The sequence below is a fragment of the Gallus gallus genome, chromosome 3, assembly GCF_016699485.2.
Source record: "Gallus gallus isolate bGalGal1 chromosome 3, bGalGal1.mat.broiler.GRCg7b, whole genome shotgun sequence".
NCBI classification, from domain to species: Eukaryota; Metazoa; Chordata; class Aves; order Galliformes; family Phasianidae; genus Gallus; species Gallus gallus.
Window position 1 is genome coordinate 30,861,107 of NC_052534.1, and position 27,848 is coordinate 30,888,954.

The following is a 27,848-nucleotide window of genomic DNA, read 5'->3' on the forward strand; positions in this document are numbered from 1 at the left end:
AAGGAACAGAAAGCAAATAAGCAAATGCCACGCTAAAAGTTTAAGGCAGCAAAAGCAACAGTTCCCAAATCTCTAAAATGACAGAAATGTCAAGCATTTTGCAGGAACTCCAAACAAGCAATGTAAATATTACTAAACATCGCTGATTTGCTTTATAACCCCAGATGTTTTATAAGAAATCACCAAAAATACAATGTGACCACGGAAGTCGTAAAATAGAAATCCACATTCTTCTTATGTGTTTGGTTATGTAGTCTGTGTGATACATGTGCTGTGTCTCCATTAAGAGGAATGCCATTAGATGGAATATTATTTTAAAAGTGCCACTTTATGAATTTTAATCATATTCCTTCCTACCTTCACACTGATCCTCTGATGCAGAGAGTTTGAAACCTTGGCCACAAATACATCTGAAAGACCCCTCAATATTTTCACAACGTCCATTTGCACAGAGATTGCCATATTGACATTCGTTTATGTCTGTGAAGATAAAGAAAGCAAAAATATATTATTAACCCGAATACAACCATCTCTCAGGCAGGCTTGGGAATTTATTCAACTTCTGTCAGACTTGAGTTGGCCAGTGTTCAGATACAAATATGCTCACAGGCCACATGACCAAAACACTGCTTTCATCCTAGTACTGCAGTTTAGGATGATAAGCTTTTTTCCCCCCAACATGTTTTGTACTATGAATGGTGTGACATCATCATTCTTACCTAACTAAGGTTACTTTTGCCCCTAATCTTCCTCACACTGTCTTAAACTACAGTGACAGTAGTGCAGAGAAGAGGTCAGCAAGTGCCAGCACTTTCTTGCATTACATAGATAAACTCTTAGGAAGTATACTTGGCTATGATAAAAGCACTGGCAGCTGCCAATACCTTGTAACAGTTATTGCCAATCCTTCTGCTATTGCAAGGAACAGTCCAGCAAAACCCCTTGTAGACACAGGTCGAGCTGGCGGGGCTGTGTTCGAAGCTGTTCTCTCTTAAGCCATTTTTAAAATGTGCTCTTGTCAGAGCCCCCTACCTGTTGCTGCCTCAGCTTGTTCACCTGGTGTTAATACACCGAGGAAAGGGACTGGGAAAATTCTCTTTGGAACAAGTACGGAACTCAACCACATTTCCTGCTGTTGAATTTTTGCTGTCTTTTAAAGCTAGGGCAATTAACGCGCAGGAGTTCTCTAGTGCGTAACTCAAAACTATATAGAAAACCCGCACATGTGAGACAGTACCAGATAATGTTTTTCAAAAGCATTTAAGGGAGCTAGGTTCTAAAGGATGCAACTAACACTGAGGAATTTCAATGGAATTCCTGCAACTTCAAGCAGACCGCTTTGTAAGGGTAGTCTGCCTAAATAGGCTCTATATAGAATTCCAACAAGCTAAGCCTTTGTAACAAAAGCTTTAAACTCCTATGGTTACAAACTAACCTTTATTTACAGGGGGACTTGAACATTTTTTCTCCGTCAGTATTAACTCCGTAGACCACTCTCTGTAATCAACATGAAAATTGCTACATTTCTACTTAAAACATCTTCAGAAATTCTTTCTGAACGCAATTGGTATAAAGAACAAACAATAAAGCACAAAGATAAATAAACTCAGCCAGAATTAATTCAGTATTCTAAACTGATCAGTATCATCCTTTTTTTTCCTAGGGACGGCTTTCACTTAAATGTTAATTTTATTTTTTTTTTTTGAGGGTTTAGTCAACAGCAAGCAGGTGTCTCTGTTTCTACGGAAAAAAAGCTGTATTTTACAGCCGTACTGATGCAGAAAAAAAATAAATCTCATTTGCTTTTATATGTCAGAAATCATATTACCCTCAAATATATCTTTTGTCACCACAAAGCACAGAAAATCTGTTAACATGCAGTAAAATCGCTGATTATTTGAAGGACTTGAGCTATTTGGGCAGTTGAAGCAGAGGGAGAGCAGAAGAAAAGATTAAAATTCATCATCATAGCTTTTATTAGTTACTGTGAATTTCTGCAGAAACTATTTTCCTCAGATTTATTTCTTATTCATGGCTCTTCACGTAGTACTGCACATTTGGAACTCTGAAAATGCTCACCTGTCCTCAGAGACAAAGGAAATCACCATCGTTACCTATATATCAAATCATCTACAATTGATGATCATCCACTCACTTGAGCCTTTGTAATACCTTCTTGCTGTCTGGCTAAGTAGACAAGGCAACAGCATAGGTTCACATGTCTGCTATGGCAGATGAGGAAGCAGTACCACTTCTACCCTTCTGCAAGATGAATTTTTGAAATTCCTACCATTTCAAAATGATCTCACTGAATAAAATAAAAACTTTGTAACAAGAGCAGAGAAGCCCTGCAGAGAGATATTTACAAATTGGAGGACTGCGCAACCACCACCCGAATGAAGTTGAACAAGAGCAAGTGCCAGATCCCACCCCTGGGACCAGGCAACCCTCGATATAAGAAGCTGGAGAGCAGCCCTATGGAAAGAGATCTGAGGATTCTAGCTGGTAGCAAGTTGAACACAAGTCAGCAGTGTGCCTTGTCAGCCCAAATGGCCAGCCACATCCTGGGGTTCCCCAGGCCCAGCATTGCCACTGGGCGAAGGGAGGAGTTGTCCCACTCTGCTCTGCACTGCGCAGCCTCACCTCCAACACTGGGTGCCATTTTAGGTGCCACAATGAAAGAAGGGCATAAACCTATTAGAGAGTGTCCAAAGAAGGGCTATGCAGATGGTCAAGGGTCTGGAGGAGAAGATATCTGAGGAGTGGTTGCAGTCCCTGGGTTTCCTCAGCGCAGAGTAGGGGAGCTGAGGGGAGGCCTCATGGCAGCTGCAGCTCCTCACAGGGAGTGGAGGGGCAGCGCTGAGCTCTGCTCTCTGTGACAGTGACAGGGCCCGAGGGAATAGTATGGAACTGTCAGGGGAGGGGCAGCTGGGGGCCATGGATGGGTTCTGCACCAGAGAGTGGCTGGCACTAGAACAGGCTGCCCAGGGCAGTGGGCACGGCCCTGAGCTGACAGAGTTCAAGAAGTGTTTGGATAATGCTTTCAGACACATGGTCTGATTTTTGGGTGGTACTGTGTTGGCCTTCATGATCCTTGTAATCATCTTCCAATTCAGGATATTCTATGATTCTATAATTTATCATGTTAGAACAGAGAACCTAACTCAGTAGGTATTTTCCAATACAGCTGGAAGTCAAACTTGCTTCTTATAGACAACAAACCTGCTTCTTAAATATTGTTCTTCATCTACTTTTCTCCAAGCTACCTGAAAACAAGGTCTGCAATATCATTTCTTGGTTTTGGAAGAGACTTCCCCATAAAGCCTAAAACAGAAGCCAGAAACAGAACCTAAATCTGAGATGAAGTCCAGAGCTGCAGGTGATTCTACTGAAGCCCCTTATAGCTGAGCCAGAAGTGGACAGATCAGCTTTGCTGACCTCTGTATTAGTTCTGAAAGTTTTTGACCAGGTCTCTAATGCCATACGAGCAGAATATTTTAACTATGTAACCGCAAAATTCATCACAGTGTTAACTGTGAGAATGAAATGGTCTAAAAATTGTCAAACATTTTTCTTCTCCCCCATTTATTCATCAACGCACCGTACTGTATTATAGACTCTGCTACTATTCATTTTCATTATATATCATGATACATCACTTTATTTCAAAGGATTTTAAAAAAACCCAACAGTGATTGCAAATGAACTTAAAAAATAATAACAGTTCAAATAGTCCTTGTACAGCAGAAGGGCATGATGCAGCCTTGGGAGACAGGGTGTGCTTATTTTTAATCTCATCCAATATGCATCTCATGTTGCATGGTCCCAGCTGAACTGCAGTTAATATATCCTACACAAGTCTGAAGTGAATTGATAGGCTTGCCTTTGTTAAACAACAGATATGTTCCTGGTTTTAAATCTTGGAAGGTTAAATTATAAATAGCATTAAGGAACTCTGGAATTGTTATGCTGTGCTTTCTAGGACATCAAGTGCTGACAGAGGAATGAGCTGAGGCAAATAAATAAATCAAAATTAGTGAAAACAGTTCTGAGAATAATCAGCAGATCTTCAACTGATCTAAGCTAACACTAGAAACAACTACATTTATGGAACAATGGGCTTAAATACCCATCATAGATACCTTGGCAAACATTCTCCTTCGCAGTGTATTTAAACGGTACCACACTGGAAAGCTGTAAGACAAACTATCCGTGTTACATTTCTTAAAATGTATGTATGTATATGTATATATATATAGCTCATCTCCAACATGATGTAAGTCAAAGATAAATAGAAAACAAAGACTGATCACATCACTAATGATGTGAGATGTCTATGCTTAGAACATTCCATAAAACAAAGGAAAAAAGGAAGTTATAATACAGTAATAAAAGTAAAACAAGTATCTGCATCTGAGCACAATACTTATTCCCTAGAAAAGTTTTTTTTTTTGTAAATCTGACCAGTGCAATGAATTCTTGTTGCTCATTGTACCCCTACTAACCTGGTTAGTAAGAATGAAATAAATGAAAGGTATGCCATCACATTTTCAACCAGGCTATTTTCATGTAGGTATAGATACCAAGTGTACAGTGCACAGAGCAGATAGGACATTTTTCACAACTGAGGTCAATGCCAAGTTTCCAGTAGCACCACAGGAAATGGCACTTAAAACTGAAAGATTTTATTTCTTTTTGCACAGTGCATAAAGTTACTCTCTTACCTCTACCTCAAATAGCTAAAATTCATTTGAAAAAAACAAACAAACAAAAACAATCTAATAATTAAATCAAATTGGCAAAAATATGTGAGAAATCTGTCCTAAAAAGCTAACCTAGAGTGAGACAAGGTATTAAAAGATCTGCTGAATCATACAAGATTTGCTGGAAGTATGGATAATTAAGGTATTAGAAACATGATTCATGAGCAAACTCTCTTACTCTACAGAAAAACCTGCCAGACATAGTGACGTGTCAGAACTCTCATGATTTTTCTGTTTGCTAAATACCTCCAAGCAATGACTTACTAGCATTTCACCAATAATAAATCCCTTACGGCTACATATTTTTATTTCAGTAATTTTGTTTTGTAATGACAATGGTATGGTTTGCAGTCTAGTCTTTTTCTTTACCTACATTAAAACAACAAGATTTCCTTGTGTCTCCTGTATCTGAGAAATTAAAGTGATTTCAAAAAATTGCATTCTCATTATCTACTGAAACGGGGATGGACATCATAATGTTGTTATCAGGTTTTAACATTTAGGAAATAGAAAATACAGCATCGCCAAACAAGAACCATAACCAGAGACAGAAACAGTACTCAACATACCATGGCACTGTCCATTCCAGCCTCTGAATCCCACTCTGCAGGGTATGCACTGGTAAGAGCCAGGAGCATTAATACACTGTGCATCTGGACAAGTAGTTGGGGTTGTGCATTCATCAATGTCTTCAAAAGAGAATACGGAAGGAAATACAGGTCAAAACCATAACAGAACACTGAACAATAAAGGTAATGTGGTTATTCTGACTGCGTTAATTTTATACTCAAATGTGAAGAGTCATGTACTTTCTGTAAGATACCCAGGGAAACACAAGTTGAAACAGGTTTAGACCAGTGAAGAGGCATCACTAAGACAGAAACTGACTCACCGTGTATGCAACAATCTGAATTCTCTATCATACTGCAATTCCTTGGTAGGCCCTGCACAACATGCACATCAGATTACTGGCTTAGATGGGAATGAATTCCTTTGCTTACGTCAATCACGTAATCACTGAAACTCAGGAAACTCTGGAAGTGCACTGGAATGACAAACTGTAACTGCCTTTGCAAAGCAAAAAACATAATCTGGTACTCCTAGTTTACTCATGACAAAGCAAGAGATAGGTTCTGAAAAACTCAAGTATTCGCAGCTAAGCTCTAAGCAGCTACTAATAACTTCTCCTACACCACAGAAACCCACAGTACATGAAGCATTATGCAATCTAGTAGAGACTGCATGCAAAAATTGACATTCAAAGACACGCCGCTGTTCAGAGACTAATGGCTAGATGCTCTAATATAAATTGGGCAGCCTCAATCTGGCCTACTCCACACCTGAGTATTACTTTATGATATGGTCTAACTATACAAAAATATTCTTTCCTACCAAATACTTGCTTCACTCATTGTGAAGAACTAATGAAACTCACACAGTGTAAGTTATCTCTAACTCAACTTCTGTAAGCACCTGTCCCTTCCCTGCTCCAAGCCTTCTACCTGTTGCACCTCCTGCAATTAAGGACTGCTACTCCCAACACAGACAGTTTAAGGGTGGCAATTTACACCAAGTTCTCGGAAGAAGCTCACAGAGGGAAAATTGTCTTCAACACCTGTACCTTAATTGGACAATGCTCCAACCTCTAGAGAACTTGACGTTCTGCTTTCCAAAGTAGTCGCTGGTTGTATGCAAGTCACATTTTTTCATAGAATCACAACTGACCAACAGAGTACTTTCTAATAAAAACAGCTATAGGCCTCTTAAACCTCCAAGTTTTAGAACTGCAAGTGTTTCTCAGTGAAACACAGATTTTAATTAACAAACTACCTTCCTCTGAAACCTGCTCTCAGAACTGCCTGGACCCTATTCACCTTCAAAACACACAACGTGAAAATGTACTTGGTACAGAATTTTTCTGCCAAAATAAAGTCTAAATGCTGCAAAGCTTTACAAAAATCACAAGATTTTCACAGAATCATAAAGGTTGGAAAAGACCTCTAAGATTGTCTAGTCCAACTGTCCACCTACCATCAATACCACCCAGGTGTGGCCTCAGCTCTAAGTTTTTTTTATAGGAATACTTGTTTGCAGTGATGTTCCATTATGCCTGTAACACTACTTCATGAACAATGAGCTCAGCAAGAAGAACATACATGCAATCTGTACGTCTTCCCAGCTGGGCCCACAACACTGTTCATGTGCATATAGCTTGAAGACAGAATTAAGATAGGGCAAGGTACTGCATGTATTATGTACAGCTTAGAGGATTTTTGCTTTTGTTTTTGAAGTGAGGGGGAGGTAGAAAGGAGTTATTTGTGGAATTTGAAATTTGTTGGTAGGCTGACTATAATGTGTAGGTGTAATGACATGGCAAAATGATTCCCTGAATGTGTCATTTCCTTGGTTTGATGGATTTAGCGTAGGAGGGATTTTCCCCAAAGTAACCTTAAATAACTTTCAGCAGAAAACTTCATTTTGGAGATTACATATTATTACACTGCCACACTACTTAAAATACAAGTTAATAAGAAATTTGATGCACCGCGATATTCTGATTTTTTAGTCTATGTTAGTCACAGAGATTCCCTACTGACAGAGAAGATTTGGAAAAATAGTTTTAAGAGCAGTGTGTGAAGTTTTATTAAATAGGAAAAAAACCTGCCTGAATAGCAAAAAGGAATGTCTTAGTAATGCTCAGAGCAGCAAATATGTTCCCAGCAACTTTATGCTGCTTATCTGCTAGGCAACCTAATACATTAAAAATTTTATTGTCATAGGTAATTTAGAATAAAGGATGAACAAAAACTACACTAAAGTGAAACAGCTGCCTGTGGTTTTTAGTTCACAGTTTGTGCTGAAAATGAAAAGAAAGGGAAAAAAGAACAAAAAATGCAAAAATGTCACAATGGAGAATAACACGAAGTTCAGACATCCTGGGATCTCCTGCAACATGAAATATCCTGCTAGATATGTATTTCCAAACTAATAAAAAGAATAGTCATCTTATCATTTGTTACCCAATCTTTTTGGAAACAAGAACTTTTATAGTTAGAGAATTCCATGGCAAGTGCTGCTAAAACAACTGTCCTGAGATGAAACAGTATAAGCTGTTCCAGACTTTGTCCATATTGGGGGAATTCCTTTGCAGCATCTTACATCTAGATAAGAGGAATTGAACTGCAGTTGCAGACATCATACAACTGAAAATGTTTCTTGCTTAACCTTGCTCCCTCTGGGAATTCTCCCTTCGCAGATCATGCCTCTGTGCTAAACCTCCCTTGAGCAGGAGGCAGTGATAATCTTTTCAAACAGTAACGTTTGGAACTTGCTGTGATACGAATAAATTGTAACTTAAGATACGCAAGATAGAACAATCAATTCCCTTTTGAACATCCTGTCATTTTTAGCTACTGTACAGGGGGGAATTAAATGACCTGAAGGCAAACTAAATGAGAGAGAAATCCAGCAGTAAGTCTAAGCTAAAGAAATTACCCGTGGAAGCACAGACTAGAATGGGAGAAAGGAACTCCAAACACAAGTAGATATAATGCTATTGTGCCAAGACACACAAAAACAAACAGCAAATGAACACTTAAATGAATTAAAAGAAATGTCAGGTAGAAAAACAATAAAGATGCAAAAATCTCTGTGGAGTTGTTTTAATATTTCTACACAATAGCCTGCTTTCTTTAAAAACAAGTAGATGTAAAGTTTGCTGTTGAAATCAGAAACAGCAGACGATATGAAAACAGTCAGCATGAACAAATGCCTCCTCCTATTGCATTCGTTTGGCTTGGCAACCATTACTTTGTTACTAGTGGTGAAGAGTCCAAACTTACCTTCACATTCACCTCTCCTGTTCATCTGGTACCCACTGTCACAATATTCACATCTATACGAGCCAACAGTATTTATACAGAAACCTTCCCCACAAGTATGAGGCCGTGAACATTCATCAAAATCTGCAGAGATGGAAAAGAGACGTTAAGAGAAACTCTGCTCCACCATGAAACAAACAAATGCTTGCATCACCCCTAAACTCTGCTATAAATAAACATTAGTAAATAAGCTTAGATTTTCAAGCTGTTTGCAGGTCACAGCCCTAAAGTTCTTTTTATTAAGCAGTTCTGTCTTTACCTTGCTGCTTGTAATCAGAGAATAAATTCTAGAAACAGTCAGGCGGTAGGAAGAAGGCAGTGACCAGCCCTGTGGTTGCAAACACATTATTTGCCACTGGGTGCATCCTGTGCTCAAGGCAGCACTAAACTAAGGAAGATCACAGCCCCTTCATCTGCTTCTGTTACTCTGCAGCATCCTTGGATGTTTGTAGTCACATCTAGATATACGGTTTGTTGCAACTGCTACTGACTGAAAAGAGTTGTGAGTATTTTTATTTCTCATCACATAGGCTGTTTGTACTAAATGGTAGTTTTCCTAAGTAAATATGATACTATTTTTTTTTTTAAATTATTTTTTCCAACAACAGATCAGTAGGAGAACCCACTCAAATACTCTCCACAATATGTGGTGAGAGACAGTTAAAAATACTTCCTGACACCAGCCCAGTACAAATGACGTTGAGGAAAAAAGGTGAAAGGAGATTTCAGGGAGGTTTAGATAAGTTTCTTGATTTGTTTTTGTATTTCTTTCTTTCTTTTTTTTTTTTGTAAAAGAGAGCAGCAGTTACCAATGCAGTCAGTTCCATCTTCACTGGCCATGAATCCAGCTTGGCAAATACATAGGAAACTTCCTTCAGTATTTTCACAGCGTCCAAGGGAACAGAGATGAGGTGTCTGATTACACTCATTAATATCTATAAAAGAAATAAAAATGTAAGAGTATAGAATAACATATTCAGTTGTGAGTCAGTCAATGCTCATATGCAATGTTTTTGAAAAGACTGTCTTGTAATTATTTTAACTATTTGAAAAGATGCATTGAATGGCTTTGGTTGGAAAAAATACTCTTATTGGCTTAGACTATATGACTTCAGGCATTGGCCTGAAGAATGTGACATGATTACTATTCAAATCACTGCACTCAGTGCGAGCGGAGCACAAGCTGCAAGCATAGAACATTAATACAATTCAGATGAAATGGAAGGATTTTAAGTTGCCATTTTGCTCCACATGTGCATGCAAATTATTTTTTAAATACGATAGTTGCTCATGATTGCATGCGTATCACTGTGAAGGTACCGGATTTCTGGTAGCACTGTATTCAATCTGGAAACATGATATAATGAAGTCTTCCTGATCCAAGTTACAGAGCGTTATCTGAATGAGGGAAAGATATCAATTCAGCTGCTTCCAGATCTGAAATGGCTCATTCAGAGCCATTCTCCTCCTCATTCTCATCAGAGCTGCCTGTTCCACAGCTTAGTAGCTTTGAGGGGACAAAGGCCTCACTTATAGATCTCCTAATGTGCTTCTGGGATGCCTACAGTATTCCTTCTCTTTTTCTGCAAGTAGTTGGAAAGGCCTAAAAAAATGAGCGGATTTAGTCCAGATGCAAAAGCTGGTTGCTTGTCAAATCATTCTGAGAAACAGGCACAACTTTGGCCGTTCCTTCTCTGAACAGAAGCGTGTTTTTTCTTAGCAGTTTGACCATTTTAGATACTTGATTCGAAACTGAGAAGAGATGGTCTGTCTAATCACTTTTTCTCTCATCTCACAAATGAAAGTCTTTCATTCAACTTCAATTAAATTTACATTCAGTTCTGAGTGGTGAAAAGCCGTATCAGAGACAAGCTGGCAAACTTCATCTGACATACAAGAACCCGTTTTTTGTGTAGTTTGGAAGCATCTGGTAGAGGAAGCAGCTCCTGACTGCTCTGTAGCATATCCCTCCTGATTAGAGTCTACATTTCAAACATTTCATAACATGGTTATTTCAGACTCCTGAAAACATCCATTCATACCAGAGCATTTTGTCTGCTGATCGTTAAGTCTGTATCCCTCGTAGCAGATGCAGGTGTATCCCACAGGCAAATTAACGCAGTGTCCTGCTCCACAGATATCAGGATTAACTGTACACTCGTTGATTTCTAAGCAAACAAAACAAAACTTCAAATTATACTCTCCCACAAAGTTGTTTAAATGCATGATATTCTGTGACCCAAGAAAAAATTGGGTCTGAGAGCAACTGTAAATCAAGCTTTTAAGTCCTGAGCTTCAGTAATAGATAATTTATCTGGTAGATACAGAAACCATCCAGGCTTTAGGATTCCTAGTGACCCATTTTCATGTCTCATCCAAGATCTATAAAAGGAAACAAAAATACACTACAAGAATATAAGAAAAAATAGATAATTTAATCTTCATAGAAAAGGTTAAGAAAATACCCATGGTGAGTTTCTGATTGTTTTATTTTTTTATTTTCTTTTAATTTATATTTTTCCTACAGAATATACATGTTACCTTCCTACAGAGTATACATGTTACAGCTTGGATGCCTTTGTAAGATAAGGATATTCAGTAATGGGCAGCACTGGATGCTCAACCCTTTGAGTCGTTTCAGAAATTCTCTGAGCTCTTGTAACTCATCCCAAACCTAACCTACTTACCTTATATGAAGATTTATTCTCTGCAAACACAGAGCTTTCATTTCTTAGGAGACAAAATTAGGGTGAAAATAGAGCCAGCTATTCACTCGTAAGTCTCAAAAAAAAAAAAAGACTGGAGTGCTTGAAATCAACAGAACACTGTATTCTCTCAAAGAACTGAGTACTAGGTTTTCTCCTTGGTAATCTCAGAGATAAAAGGTGCACTCAGACATTGCACTGACCTCAAAGAGCTAAAGCAGAAAAAGCAGAAGGAACACTTCCTTTCACTCTGAAAATATGGCTTATTTACTGACATGGCAGGAGGCGAATTCTTCAGCAAATTAGAAGGGTTACAGAGATTTGTCAGTTTCCCATAGACAAATCAAGTTCCATGACTTGTACATACAGTAACAAGATTTGTCACATACTGCTTTGTCTTTCTAAATGTCTGAAGAAGTGGAGAATTTCACAGTGGAGAAGAAGTGGAAGTATTTCACAAGGCAGTATAGGTAAACAAACAGTGTAGATAATGAGTAAATGCAAATGCTGATGTCATGGTAGCCAGCAAAAATACTAATATATAACCATGAGGTTAACTATAGAATGCACAACATCCTGCAAGAAGGAAAATCCTAGAATCCTCCATAAGCCTTGGTGGGCTACACCAACCAACAACTAGAATCAGTTACTCTTAATGCAAGTATTTAGGTATCTCCAAAATTAATGCCTCCTGTTTATTTCAGTGGAAACTACAACAGATACGAGGAGTACAACAACACAATCTGATAGAGCACAGTTGCAGCCACAAATCACTCTTTTTCAACATAATCACCACCATTAGCCATGCATTTCCACCAGCAGTGATCAAGAGCCTGCATGCTGCACTCATAAAAATCTGAACCAGTGGAGGTGACCAACTTTTCACAACTTCTATGACACAGTTTCTATAGGAAAATGTTGTCCATGCAGTCCATCTTTCATCAGCCCAATCAGATGGAAGTCAGAATGTGCCAAACCCTGACTACGAGGTGGGTGTGGTAGAACAGTCCAGTCAAGATTGGCAATGTGCTCCACTGTTTTCAAGTTGGTATGGGGCCTGGCATTATTGTGTTGCAGAAGAAAGGTTGTCTTCTTCTCTGGTCTGACTCTTCAAGTTTGAGTCTTCATCTTAGTCCGTATCACAACGTAGTGGTCAGAATTATTTGTCCTGTTTCCAGGAAACCCAGAAGAATCACCCCTTTCCTATCCCAAAAGACAGTGCACATCACTTTACATGCTGAGGGCTGCCTCTGGAACTTTTTCTTCAATGGGGAATTCACATGTCACTACTCCACAGAGTCACAGTGGTGATACCATGGCTTGTCACTGGTAATGATGCAATCGATCCAGGAAACCGTCACCGTCAACCTTGGCTCAGTAGGTCCTGACAAATTTGAATATGGTGTTCTTTCTGTTTCTGTATGAGCATTAGTGGGACCCACTTGCTGCAAGCTTCGCAATATTCCAATGTTGCCACCATTGTTCCCAGTGCATTGAAGCTGATGTTCAGCTCCATACACAACTCCCAGGTCATAATCTTCCAACTTGCAACAATGAGATGATCCAGATGCTATTTTTTGGTGTGACGAGTTGCACAAGGCCATCCAGATCATAGCTCATCTTTCACATCACCGTCACCAGTGCTGAAATGCACCACCCACTGCCTCACCGTGATACCATCCACTGTTTGGTCTCCAGAAATGTTCAGCAAGCATTGATGAATGTCAGTGAGGGCCATTTTTTCTACATGGAGGAATTCGATTGACACACCTTTGCTTCATATGCACTTCCATGTCAGACTGCCCCTGTGCTGCAATCTGTCACATGGCAACAAAATGGAATACTGACAGGATGGTTCAACCTCTACTGCCATACCACCAACATCCACCTCTGACATCATGGGCCAACACAGTAAGATATGAGGCATTACTTTCAGAGAAGCCCTCATGTATTACAAGGAAAGGAATGGTCAAAGAATGGTCTAGTATTCAGATAACACACTATGTGCTGAGATAATGATAAAATAGGAGTTTAAGATTTTATCACAATGATAAAGTAGGAATACAAAGACTGCAGTGCATGCTGAACTAGATCAGCAAGCTCTTATCCAACTATATAGTTCAATCAACATATCTATGAAAATATCTACCTAAGAGCTAAAACTGGGCTGAATGCTATAGCATGAAAGAAAGTTCACAGATTTGAAGCAAAGAGATACTAAGATCAGTACTGCAATATATCTGACCAAATGAAATTGAACAATTTTTCCACAGGTGCTCCAGAATTAACACTGTAAGAGGTACTGATACAGAAACATAGAATCACTTTTAACACATGGGACAAATACAGCAACAGAGAAAATTATGCACAGAGTAAGAAATGCCATGAGTATAGCAGTACAGATTTCTCTACACACTTGCTGTTTCAAATTTAATGGCATTCAACTTAATGACATACAGCATTAAGGTGAGCATCATAAGAAGAAGAAAGTTAAAATACACAAAGATTACTGAACTACAAAGCCATGACATAATTCTAGCATCTCTCACACTGGCAGGCACTCTCTGGTATAAGAAGTGGTTGAGAAAAATCCTACAGTCATACGTATTCTAAATGAACTGTGGCAAAATCAGCTTCCATCTACACACCTTACAAGAATTTCCACAGAAGGTCTTCCCTTAAACTGGTTGCTTTTAAAAAATGTAAATGTTTTTTTCCTGGCTAATCATCATTTCAATATTAAAACATAGTGAACTTATGCAGGACAGCATTAGCTGCACAGACAAGACAGAAGATCTGAAAAGAAGACTCACTCACACAACCTGCATATATGGAAAAAATGAGTATAGAGAGAAAGGAAAAACTCAAGTTTGAAAGAACAGCCCACAGTTTGCTTGCTTCTGTCTCAGTTCTTGCAAGATCACATTAGAAATAGCTCCCTTCAGTTTCAAAGAGAAAGGGTCTTTTGTAATCCACTTTAACTGGGAGATTTTCTGTCCCAGATATCTAAAATGATTTCTGATGCTTTCTAACAGCTGCCTTCTGTGTCAAGGGAAAAAAATGGGGATAAGAACGTGGATTTTAGTTCATGTATAATCCTGCTTTATCACTGCCAAAAAAATCACTTCTACCACAGTTTTCTAGAAGGAATACAGCCTGTGGATGAAAACTCACCATCTATCATCACATCTGGAGTCTGGCATAACCTGTCTTGCTGTTTCTGTCTTGACTTGGAATTTATTTAGTCCACAAACCCTGATTTAGTAGCTTACAGTATAATGTCACATTGGTCCTCAGCATTTCTTTTGCTCAAACCACTCAACACCTTCAGTGGTATCTAATGTTAGTCATATTCCCTACCTGCAGAGGCCACTTTGCATTCTTGAAGGCAGAAGAAAAAATGCATATGCTTCCTCAATTTCACTTCCTTGCATTTCATACATTCAACTTCTATCTACCTCTAGACAATGTAACACTAAACTTTACTACTCCACTGTCTCCTCTATCTGGTTGCTGCTGAGTACTCTTCTGACAGCAAAGCTTGCACATCAGGATGTTCCTCTTGTCACTTTTTGAACCCTTCACCTCCAACAGCCTGGCTAGTCTGTAGAGCTCAGACACGACATACACCAGACTGAACCGTACCTGTTCTGCTTGATACTATTCACTTCACTGACTGTACAGTCTTACTTTTATTTTCTGAATTTCTGTATATAGTCTTTTATTTTCTGAAATAACTGGAGCCTAGAAACTCCACTTATAAATCACAGCCCCTCTGAACACATCAAAATAGAGTTGAGCATCTTCTTAAGCCACTGAAATGCTGTAAATGCATTATTTGTCTCTGCAATTCATGAGCGCAAATGTTCACATTGACTATTGGTCTGCAGTTGCACATTGGGTAGTCTGAGGTGGAATTACTCATTTTTCTTTCTATGATATATTTGTGGGCACAAAAATCACAATCCTGGGAGGGACCACTCCAGGCTGTGGTGACAGCACCCTAATTTCTGTGGGCTTTTTGTGTACTTTTTCTTCCTACCTCTCCATAGCGTACTTCCTGTTCTACAGCAGTACTATCTTGGCTATTCTAATTCTGAAGTAATGTGGAACAAGTTATTGTGTCAGGAATTCACAGTCATTTCTTAACTTATTTTAGTACTTAAAAGGAAGCACAATACCTGTAACTTGAGTAGGTGCAATTACTTGACTTGCACTCGAAGTAGAGACTTCAGGAGCAACTTCAACAGGCAGAGGCGGAGATGTTTTCTCAATCACTACTGCGTGACATGGAATGGAAATCAATCATATATAAAAACAAGCAAAACAACCCTAAATCCTCAGACCATCCACACATGATACTGAACTAGCCAGATACCACGAGGCTTTTCACTAGTTTACTCTGCTTAGATCTGGAGTAGAAAAAATAGCATAACTGGGTAGCCATCATTCTACCACTTCAACATTTCTGAAAAAAACTGAGGTGCTGAAGAAAGCAAGAACAGTAAAACTTCTGCATCTGAAGTTATGCATACTTCTACAAGAAGGCATTTAAATAAAGCTTCCTCTTGAGTGGGTTATAAGGCTTTATCTCTGCTGACACTCAAATTCTCACATACACACTCCAGGGTATCACTTCTGTCTACAGCATATCTTTGTTTCACATGACTTGAGCAGCACCCAAACAATCCCAACCTCTCAATTCGTCCCACTTCAGCTTCCATGGTTGTTGTTTTTTTTTTCCCCACCCTTTCTGCTCATGGAAAAATTGCTTAATAAATTACAATCAGTTTTTCATTACTCTGTTACCATTGCTATTCTCCCATTCTTTAATGAGTTGCAAGTTCTCTCACTAAAAGACAAGTTACCTGGAAACTGTGGATGCAGGTTAATTGTTGAAATTCCAGGAGAAAGCTGAGGCTGTCCGGGCTCTAGTATTTGCTTTTCTTGATCAAGTGAAACTAATTCCTAAAAGAATAATTAGAAATTCACTTTCTGAAAACACTGTCTTAATTCAACTACCATAAGAAACAACAAACTCCTGGATTGAGAATCTGCTAATATCCTCCCATGAGAGGCTTTAGATAGCAGGTCATTAATCATCACCAATATAAACATGAAAGAACAAGGAATACTGTTTTTAAGCACTGGCATACAATTTAACATTGGTTTTATTTGAAGGAGCCATTTCATGGAGATTCTAATCCTGTCTTGGGCTTTGTCACTCCATAGTTCTCCTATCTTCTGGTCTTTAATTGCTTAAAAACAGTATTTAATTGCAATTCAGCATTACACAAAAGTATACAGACACATCTGTAAATCTTTGACAACTATGAAAGGTTCTCTCTTAGCTATTGCTCTGAACATCATATTTTCATTTTAGATGCTTGTAAGCCTTTAGGAAAAAGGTATGAAGCACAGCTGCACTTATTCATAACGGATCCTGTGATCTTCAGCAGAGATGACCTAAAACTTCCAGAATCGGGGACTTAAAACAGATAAGCACCCGCTCTCCACTGAATATATTCTGATTCTAAAAAAAATATGCAACTAAGTAGATATTAATGAGTCCCCCAGGCAGGCGTCACCAACAGTCCTCACAGCTTCCTACTGTTTGCCTCCAGCTCATCATCTGTAGCCATCAGTATCAGTGTCTCTCCTTCATACTGCCTGCAGTTTTCAATATCCTCCCTAAAATACTGACTCTAGGACTAGACAGAACAATACAGCACTTAGACCCTTTACCAACACCAAAGGAAGGCTAAAGTCATTTATTTGCTGTACTTCCCTATCTGCCTGCTCTGTTATAGAGCATATGTTGTTATATGATAACAACACGAGCTCTTTTTGTCCACAGAGTTCCTCACAAAGCCTAAATCCTCCTCAGAGTTACTGTATCAGATTGCACACATGGCCTGCATTCTAATTCCTAGACATAATACATAATGTTTTACCTGATCAGGGGCTGCAGTTGCCACTAAAACCAGAAAGAAAAGAAAGAAAATTAATCAATCTTCACATAATGCTAACTTACACATTCAATTTTAAACTACTATCATATCTGAAGATGGTTGTCACCATTACAGAAAGCTTTCAGACTCTATCCCTTATTCCAAATTGTGAAAGCCTGAAGTAGTGTTCCTAAAACAAATGGAAAAGCTGACCTGCAACCATAACAGATTCTGGGCACCAACCAATGCTTATAATTATTTATGTGACATTCAGCCTTCTTACAGGTTTCCATCTTTTCTTTGAAACAATTCAAGAAACTCATTTGCAATTTACTTACTGACTAAACACTTAAAATTCCTTAAGGAATGTCAACACCTGTAATTATTTAAAGGTTAATCAATACCATTCTCATAATAACATGTAAATAATCAGTAACATTTTTTTAATGAATTTATTGTTAAAGAAAAACGTTTTAAAGTAGATTTTTTTAATGTAAGCGAAAGTATTTTTGTCTGGTTTCTCACACAAAAATTACTTTGTTTTTAGGAAAGCGGGGTAGAAATGCCACGCAACTTTTCATTTTCCACTGCAGTTTGCCTTTTTTTTTTTAATTCACCTTTCATTGATGAAAATCTATTTGTCTCTATAAGACCTTTTAGGAATGTTTTTCATTTGAAAAATCAACATTTTTCATAGGAGAAAAAAACAAAACATTTCTCTTTGCACTTCATTTTCTTCAGTATTAGCAGGGGAGGCTGATGAGCAGACCTGGGAGACCTGCTAATAAAATTTCCAAAATTCAAAACCTGAACATATCCCAAAACGGAATATGAAACTGAACCATTTATGCGTGCCATTGCTGACTTACGACAAGCATTTGTGAAGGTGGTTTTGGGCTTTTACTCTTTAAATTATTTTTAAAACTAACACTTCTCGTCAGATTCTGTGTTTTATGGTTTACCAGAACATGGCAATCCTTCTCATCACTAAATTAATCTTTGTGGAAATAATATAGTGCTTTTTAACAGAGAAAGGCCCAAAGGCACATCTGAGATTATACAATCCTGCACAGACCATATTTGGATGATTTATTTTCTCACCAGATTCAGTTTAGTTCCATTTTTTTTTCCCCAAAAGCAAAACCAGGAGCATCCTGGTTTTGGAATCCTGTTAAAATTCTAACAGGAAAGTAACTCCTCTTGCATAGAACTCTGCGAAGCCAACTGAATGAAACTCTAGTAATGGCCAGACATACAGATAAGAAGCTACTGCTTGGAAATAAATTATTATGCACTCTGTATCAGCAGAAGGTTTTTCAGGAATGTATTTCTGCTTGCCTACAATTAGACCATGCCAAATTTGCTGGCTATGTATTTGCAACAGTGCTGCTTCCTCCATTTCTTTGTTTCTGTCTTTGATTTAAACTCGGGGCAATTGCAGCTGCTAGAAGTTCTTAGCAGAGCTTGTAGAAAATCACAAAGAGTCTGCAAGAAATACAGCAAGGGAATCAGCTGACCATTAAACAGCCCAAGGTGGTGTGGCTGAGGGAGTGCGCAGCTGAGGGGGGCTGATTCGTGACCATGGGCTGTCAAGGCATGCCCACAACAGGTGGTGCTATCCTACAGGAGATACTGATGAGCCCTTCACCCTGCCACCCAAATATTAGCAAATCAAAGCCTGAGCTGAGTCCTTTGTTATATTTCAGAGATGATAAACATCTTTATACATCATACATATGCTATTTCTTATAATAAACGCTCATCAGACTAAAGCAATTTCTCTCTTTCCATAGTGTCCTCAGCATATGCTGGGAGCTATACATAACTCCAGAAATCCATCACGTAACACAGATCATCTATTACAAGGAATGATCTGCCTTGGGAAGTGACTCCTTTGTCCTGTGTTGTACACAGCTACTGTGCAAAGAAACATACCACTGAAGACACATGCACAGAAAAATAGAAAGACTGAATTTTCCCACTCTCACCTTCTTGCACAGCCATGTCAGGCTCACTTTTCTGTGAGAAGGTCAGTGCCTCCACCGGCTCTTCCTTTGCTGGGAGAGGTGGAGGAGAAGTACCTTTAGCAACAGGTTGAGTAATCGGGGTCTTGCCAATGACAGGTGGCTGTACTCTAACTGCAGGGTGATGATATAGCTTGTTTCTGTGAGGGCCAGAAACCGTATAACCCATTCCACCAGGGCAGATTTCCTTAAAAGCAGCTAGATTTGGGATGGGAAAATATTCCTTTTAGGAGTCTAAAAGTGCAATATGTTGACATAGTGGAAAACATAATGAAAACCACTAATAAATTTAATCTGCTACCGTATACACATTTTTATTTAAAAAAATATTTAAAGAGACACTATGCATTGCATACTAATATGACTGAACGTTCTCCCAAAAGCATGTTCTGGATGTTTATCCCTAGGTGTCCGCTACAGTTTAACATCTTTCTTCAGTTCCGTTTAATCCATCATTATGATCTACCAAGATCATTCTTTGAATTAAGCCTCTCCAAACAGTACATCCTGAGTGCAAATTTGAATATACAATTTCATAAGGAATGAAAATTACTATTTCTGTCACTCCTTTTTTGCAGAAACTAAAGAAAAAAAGTCTAACCATTCCTGTACTAGAGGAACAGAAGAGAATCAATCAGAAACAATATCCCGTGTGATACCCATTAGAGGTCTCATACCAGCCCTGATGCAAATTCTACTGAACTGAGTCCTCCCAAAGACCTCAGTGGGCTGGATAAAAACAAGATGAGGATCATGAAAAAAAAAGCAAAACCAAATCACGACTGGAAGAGAGGGGCAATGATCTCATTTAGAAGGCTGCTATATTGAAAAGTAGTAAAAGTTGGGCAGCAGCACTTGCTCTGATCTGTGCAGCTGTTCTACACGAGCATCAGGTTTTGCAGTCCTAGCGGAAGGCTTTGTTCCCATAAAAGATAACAGCTATGCACCTGTCAGACACAGGGGCATTCAGGAGTCTTTAAGGGGCACTGCTTCACTATTCTTATTGCTATGGGTAAAGCCCATGCCAGGATGAAACACCACAGATGTAGTCTTCCAAGTGCCTGATGTGATTTCTCACAATTTCTTAAGAGATGTACGGAGTGTGACATTGGTAGGTTCACAAATATTGCTTTGAAAACGCAATGTTGCTTAAAAAAGAAATTAGCATATAAAATAAAAACACAAAATACTTGCTATGGATACTTCACAAATGAAGTATTTGAATTATATATTAAGTTAGAGATTTTTGACTACAAATGCTACACTTCTTGCAGTGGATACAGATGGTGCATTAGTAATACAGAAAGATGAAGGGTGAAACTGATTAAATTAAGTGGATTCAAAATAATAAAATACTTTCTGTTGGGAAATGTTAATATCAAATTTTGGCAGAAGAATGCCCAGTTGAGGGTGTGGGTTCTGGTCAAAGAAGGAAGACAGAATTTGAAACCCATCCCTTCAGATGCAGATGTAGGAAATCTTCATTTGGGTCATATTCTCTCAAATGCTGAATAGAAAGGTGAACTTGATTCTTACAAAGCTCATAAAAGTGCTCTCAACACCTGCATATACAAATCTGGCCATTCTCAGTCTCTCAGAGCTGGTCTACTTCATACAAATATTTTAAAAGATATCAAAAAGAGATGATGACTTTTAAATGCAGTGACTCTTACAATAGCATGGGATGCTGCAGTAAATACATTACCCCATTCTGGAACACCCCACTTTCACACATTTTTCATTGAAAACTCTGAAAGATCATTATGAATTTAACCTGTTACAGAAAGGAACATGTTTTTAAATAACGAAAGTCGTCATGAAATGGGAAAAGTGTTTCCCACACAGCTCATCAGATCTTTCTACTCACAGACTTTCTCCCAAGTCTTTTCATTAAGAACAGTCATTAAAATATCAATATCATATTAAATGATGTATTTTTATGACAAGCAAGCACTTTTGTTAAAAAAAAAAGATATATTCTTTGCTCCAGAATATATGGAATTGGTCATGAAGTCTCATGCAATACGCTTATAAAGTATTGACATTAACATTGCTAGTCACCTGCTGAAAATGCATTTTGCTGCATTAAAAGGTTATAAGAAGTATTATCCATCTGAAATGAAACTGGAATTTGAAATCATAATCAGCAAACTAGCAACCTAATTATGGGAAATAATGGCTTTAAATATCAATTGAAATACTCAAAAAAACTGTGATTACTTCCATTTCATACGCGCAGCTTAAGGAAGTAAGGAACTCCCTATTTTCATCACACCTCAGTTAGCTGTGGATTTCCCAAAACCATTAGTTACTTTTCAAAATCTGAATCCTTATGCAGTATTCCAGAGAAATACGTGATTTGTATTTTAACAGTGACACCTTCAGCAGCAGATTTGGTATGAAGAATAAATTACATTACAAATATCTGTGTTGAAATACTGATCAGGATGGACATTACATGTGTCACAATAAGTGATGTTCAATGACAAAACATAATATACACCAATTTTTACCAGACTCCAACTTCGGTCATTTTAGGCAAAGGCAGAGAACAGAATGAACTCTGAAGCAGTGACCAGCATTTGTAACTATCAAACACTGTCATCCTTTCAGCTGTGCCTTCAAGAAGCAGTACGTAAATAGTCTACCATCATAGAGAAACTGTAACAGTAGAACAGCCCTAATTTACTGACAGACACTTATGGTTTATTTTTAAATCAATTATTGGATTATTATTATTTTTTTTTTAAAGCACGTGTGACAAAGTTTCTGTTATTTTAATGAGTGGTTCTTACCTGTTCCTGGAAGGGGGCACTTCTCACAGTTTGGGCCCCAGGCTTTTCCAACACTGCAACAGCAAAGCTGCTTGCTGAGCTGCACAGAAAGAGGATGCATGCATTGCTTTCCTGCACTAACAAACCGGTAGCAGGGTCCTTTCTCTTCAGCAACGATAGGACTATCAGCTGCAATGGAAGTGGAAGAGAGGATGGTACTGTTCACTGTTTCCAATACCCGTCTAATCTACATGGCTGCCGAACCTATGTTGCTTTTTCTTATTCATGTTTTTTTTCTTTTTCATGCTCCATAATTCTATGACTTGTACATGTGTAAAAACAGTATTTTTCATTGTTCCTGTCTTGTTTTTCAGCTCATAATGTTGCAATGTTGTTTGCGCTACCATCCAGCCTGATCTCCATAGCATGCATTTTGCATTTAGTCTTCGAGCCTAGAACGTTAACAAGGATCTCTGTGCAGAATTCCATTGGGCACACTGTACATTTATAATTTTGCACTGCATACTAAAACACTAGTTAAAATCTGTTCTTGTACGAAGCTGATGCAAACGTTGGATTATCTAATTCTGTTTTGCAAGGGTAACACTGGAACAGGTTGCCCAAGGAGGTTGTGGATGCCCCATCCCTGGAGGCATTCAGGGCCAGGCTGGATGTGGCTCTGGGCAGCCTGGTCTGGTGGTTGGTGACACTGCACATAGCAGGGGGTTGAAACTCAATGATCATTGCGGTCCTTTTCAACCCAGGCCAATCTATGATTCTAAGAACACAGGAACGTACCTTACGCTTTAAAGAAATCAGAAGTTCTTCTGAAAATTGTTCAAATTTACTTTTCACTACCACATAAAAACCCACTGTGAGAAAACATCAGATTATTGACATAAGGTAAAATATCTATTCCTTTTGAAATAAAAAAAAAAAAAAGGAGTAAGACAAAAATGATGATACCTAATATAATCCACATTATTTTGGTCATACCTTGAGGTATTTTTTTTATTGACAATAAGCAGTACTATGAGCAATGCCAATCATTCGACTTCCCTGACACTTAACACTGTAAATATTTTTCTCTTAAATTTCATTGTACTTAACCCACTTGAACTGTTGCAATCCATTTGCTTCAACCCGATTTTATTATACTTCACAAATCTAAGACAATAACATCCATAGCTCAGACTTGGATAAATATATTGTTTTGTTCACATCAACACTTTGTGTAGCGCTCTTCCATCCCTAAAAGCTCCAGTGCTTTTACAACATGGGGATTTCAATACTCTCAAAGAAGAAAAGCAAGGCGTGCAAGGGAGAGGCCTTTCAGCTTTCTATAAAACCATAATGGAAACTACCCAGGCTAAAGCTGCAGAGGTGGGAGAGGGGAGTGTACAATACAGAGCCGACTTAGGCTGTGGAAACAACAGAAAAGGGAAAAAAAAAATGTGAAAAAGAATTACACACTGGTGAAAAAGACTCCAGAGCGTATGAGGCTGAATAGGTCTTTTGAAGGCTTTGAGAAAGAAAAAACAGGACAAGAATCTGGATGGCTGCTGGGGGAGTCCAAGGCTTCCAGGACAGAGACAGAAAATAAATGTGAGTGCTCAGAATAGCTAAATAAGTCAAATAAGAGAACATGAAGAGGAAGGGCCTGCAAAAAGGACAAATATAGCTTGGAGCAGTAGGAGTCAGTTATATAAAACGTCATAATGAATTGCAACTAAACTTCTATTTCAGTACTTAGATCTGCACTATACTCACCTATGCATCTTGAAAGGGTAGGATCTGGCACAAATCCCATTTTGCAGGTACATCTGTAGCTGCCCATGGTATTCAAACACTCACCATTAGGGCACACTCCCTGTAACTGACATTCATTGATATCTGTGGAAAAATTGAAAATAATCAGATACTGAAACTGGACTGCACCCACAGGAACATAAGTTCACAATAATTAACAATTGCTGAGACTTGTTTGATGAAGTTTGCTGTTAGCAGGCTGGCTGCAACACTGTCGCTTTCAGGATGTCACTAAAACATTCTCCAGTGTCTCATGCATTCAGGCCTTTATCATGCCTGGCATTGGATCCATAATCTACTTAGTCTTAGAATAAGACCTATTCTGACAATCGTCTAGATAACAGCTGTAACCAAGTCAGGCAAACTAGGATTTTATGCCAGGAGATGGTAACAATGTAGGTTTGCACCAATAATGAAAATTTCAGAAAGAAGGAAAAGAAGGGATAGAAAGAAAGCAAACCCATAGTTTATCTGTCCTGGCTCATCTTTGAGAAGAACAGCAGAAGCACATTGAAATACATCTACTTAAAAATGTTTATGCACATTAATCCTACACAAGACTTTCTGCCCTTACTCCAAGCTAGGAAAAACTGCTTGCACTGCTATATAGACAAAACTTGAGCACAAGTCTGATATTTCAGCCTGCTTCCTGGAAACCAGGTATTAGCGACCATTAAAGTACATAGTAAAGTACATATTATATATTACCTTTCCTCTTAGTTTTTATAAACTCTTCACAGGTTTGATGATATTGCATGTGGCTGCTGGATTCAACATGATCAACAATGGTAAGAAATTGAATTTGTAAAATGTAACAGATGTGCTGAAGTTAGCTTTTGGAAACCTACAGAAAGCATCTTTAAAATCTTTCACGTTCCTGCCTTCGATTTACTCCACAGGTTCTCTCTGTGCATTACCATATGACTTAAATTCACAGCGCAACAGAACAGCAGTAGCACATTCAGTGCTGATCTTATCTCTCAGCTCTTCCACTACTGTACCCAATCTAATCTTGACACTGACTTCACCTCTATGCACTTCACCATATGTGACAAAGATTGATGATTTATGTTCTAAAACTTTGGATGAAATACGATGGAAACAACATGAATTACAAAAGATCAGCTCTGCCTCAAAGGAATTTTTTTGTGAAATTCCCAGACTGTATGACTTTCTGACCTCAGAGGGAGCAGACTGTTGAAAAAGGAGAATGGTAAAAGAAAAAGAGCAGAAAAAAGCTGCTGAAATAGTCTGAAGATCTTTAACTACAGCAGTCTATGTTTTGACACATCCAATCTTTGAGCAGGAAGGTACCCCATATAAGCACAGCAGTATATTGTTTAAGAATTTCACTTATACAGAAGATGTAGTAAACTGGACTTGATCTAATGCACTTGAAAATTTTTAGACAGCTTCTTCAGTTGCTTAGTCTAATTAGGTTCATTATTTTGCCCTGAAATCTTATAACAGGACTGAAAGAATCTACAGAGTGCCAACTGATTCCAAAAGGAAACATCATCACTGTTTCAATATCGTATTTTCTGTGACTACTAAGGGGAATGAGTTAAACAAAACAGTCCACAAACTAAAGACATTCTTGAAACATCCCTAAATAGAAACATATTGACACTGCTGCAAAGTTCTTAGGAAGAACGCACATATTGTACTCTCTGTTTTCAACATATCAGGCTCAACAAGGAAGATACAGATATTAGTATGAAATATCTAGAAGCTAATGTAAAGTAAGTACTGAAACACTCAGAATCCACTGTTGAATTTTCTACGTACTGTAGTTTTAGATGCTGGAGTTTTAAATCATAGAATGACTTGGGTTGGAAGGGATCTTAAAGACCATCCACAGTTCTAACTCTCTGCTGTGGGCAGCGTTCCCACCCACCAGCTCAGCTGCCCAGAGTTCTCATCCAACCTGATCTTGAATGCCTCCAGAGATGGGGTACCCACAGCTTCTCTGGGCAGCAATGCCAGTGCCTTGCCACCCTCAGATCAGTCCTCAAGTTCTAAGTCCTCAAAATGCTTTTAAAACAAATAAACAGAAATAACATCCCAGAACTTTATTCCACGTTGCTACTGAGAAAAGCAGGCACTGGTATGTATCAAATGCACTCAGTGGTACTCTGAGAAAATCACGTTTTACAGTTTTGCCTACTAATAATGAAGGTTCCATACCATGATTTACCAGAGTGTCTAAATTGATAAGAGGTAGCCATCTCCTTGTCATTCATAAATACACAATCTCTTGCTTTCCAAATGATTCAGTTGTTCTATAAAAAACCTCACTGATGCTACCATTACTATCTCTATTAAAATTCTTTCTAGAGGAAATGTTCTTGTATGTCTAGCATTTAAAAATATTGTCTTGGATTGTCTGTAGTACAGAGACCCCACTCACATATATTCTGTTATCGGTATTTAATGTGAGCACTGCCACATGTTCACCATAAAACATAGGTAAAGAGCAATGAATATTCCTTCCACAACTTTCTACCGTTCCTGGTATGGACATTAGTCTTGCGAAATTTGTCTAACTTTTTTATGTTGCCTTCATTGTGTGAGTTCTGATGCCTCAGTGGAACTTGTTAACTAATTAAGTTAATTATATTAATTATAGTCTTTGCCAAGTCATGTTTGCTGAATGAGTTCAAGAATTACTGAGCTGATGCTCTACATTGAATTACATAGGTCTATCTAGGGATTAAACAGGAATGAGCCAGAATTTGATTACAGATTTCACTCTCTCTCTCTCCAAAAAAAAAAAAAAAAAGCCACAAAAAACAAACAAACAAAAAACACAAACGCCAAAACCAAAACAAAATCCCAAAAACATGAGAATAGTTTTTAAAAACTTTGTGTGGAAAAATCCCTTTCAGATTGACTATCTATTTCATTTCAGACTGTTGTAAAATGTCACGAACCCAAAATGTTTCTTACCACCTGCCAGCCTGTCCAGCTGTGCAAATTGCACTGGAATCAACTTGCTCAGGCAGCTAGAAAAGAAATCTGGTTTAAGACTGAAAGACTATATTTTTATAAATTTTTAAAAAACTTTATTTTTTTTAATATACATATATAAAGAGATGGATTTAAATTTTATATATATATATATGTATGTGGATTTAAAAAAAAATACTTTTAAAACTTGTATTACAATGAGAATTCATTTGCTCCAGTGTAAAAACTAGAGAAGAAGTTATTTTTAAGTCTGAATGATGTTTTTCTGTAGAGTACAGAATGATGGCTCACTTGTGAAGTGATTTGATCACTCATCTACGAAGCGGAAATATTTTAAGGAGCTCTGCAGCACTTCTATAAGCCAACCACACATATGTAAATAAAAGTTTCTAAAGACCAACTAAATATTCGTGTTCAGGTCTCAAGGAAAACAGTGACAAAGTTCTACTGGTATAAAATCTGGGTTAGCAAAAAAGAAGAAAGGTTATACAAGGAGCTTTTCCACACAGCACCTGGCATGGGTTTACCACAGTCTCTCACAGTGGGTGCTGTTATACATAATTAAGGAATTGATAAAGTGTTGATTTTGTTGGAGTTGCTGCTTGGCAAACGGAATGATTTGACCCAGCTCAATGAGTATAAACTCCATTGGCACCAATGACGCAATGTCACTGTGCACTGGCAGTCTTACCCTTTGCTGTTATTTAGTTTTATGCATGCCAAACACATGGGACAGGTCCTTAACACTCTGCACTCCTAGATTAGGTGGTTCCCCTCCTTGAATGTTTGACAAGAAACAAAGGTTTCACTTCTGTTATAGTGGCACTGGAAGCCATGTGCCATCCCAGAGTCTTTGTTGGTTGGTGACTGCACTCTCACATAACTAATGTACAAAAGCTTTACCATAACCAGACTTGGCAATGATGCTGCAGTAGCATACAGACTAGCATACAGTTACAGCTCCTTCTATA

General features: G+C 38.2%; 1 protein-coding gene across 11 annotated transcripts in view; it reads right to left on the reverse strand.

The window, feature by feature from the left end:
- The window catches only part of LTBP1 (latent transforming growth factor beta binding protein 1), a 182,480-nt gene that overhangs the window by 46,726 nt on the left and 107,906 nt on the right, over positions 1 to 27,848 (reverse strand). For 3 of the 11 annotated variants that reach the window (NM_001398250.1, XM_025148694.3, XM_015283722.4), the window contains exons 10-20: positions 23,869 to 23,991; positions 22,120 to 22,287; positions 19,289 to 19,522; positions 17,304 to 17,326; positions 16,218 to 16,317; positions 15,531 to 15,629; positions 10,687 to 10,812; positions 9,454 to 9,579; positions 8,606 to 8,728; positions 5,333 to 5,452; positions 358 to 480 (exon numbers count right to left, since the gene is read on the reverse strand). In NM_001398250.1, coding sequence (NP_001385179.1) covers positions 358 to 480; positions 5,333 to 5,452; positions 8,606 to 8,728; positions 9,454 to 9,579; positions 10,687 to 10,812; positions 15,531 to 15,629; positions 16,218 to 16,317; positions 17,304 to 17,326; positions 19,289 to 19,522; positions 22,120 to 22,287; positions 23,869 to 23,991 — 1,365 coding nt within the window. The remainder of the gene's footprint in view (positions 1 to 357; positions 481 to 5,332; positions 5,453 to 8,605; positions 8,729 to 9,453; positions 9,580 to 10,686; positions 10,813 to 15,530; positions 15,630 to 16,217; positions 16,318 to 17,303; positions 17,327 to 19,288; positions 19,523 to 22,119; positions 22,288 to 23,868; positions 23,992 to 27,848) is intronic. The other 8 variants (XM_015283721.4, XM_046938823.1, XM_015283725.4 and 5 more) reach the window with 5 other exon arrangements.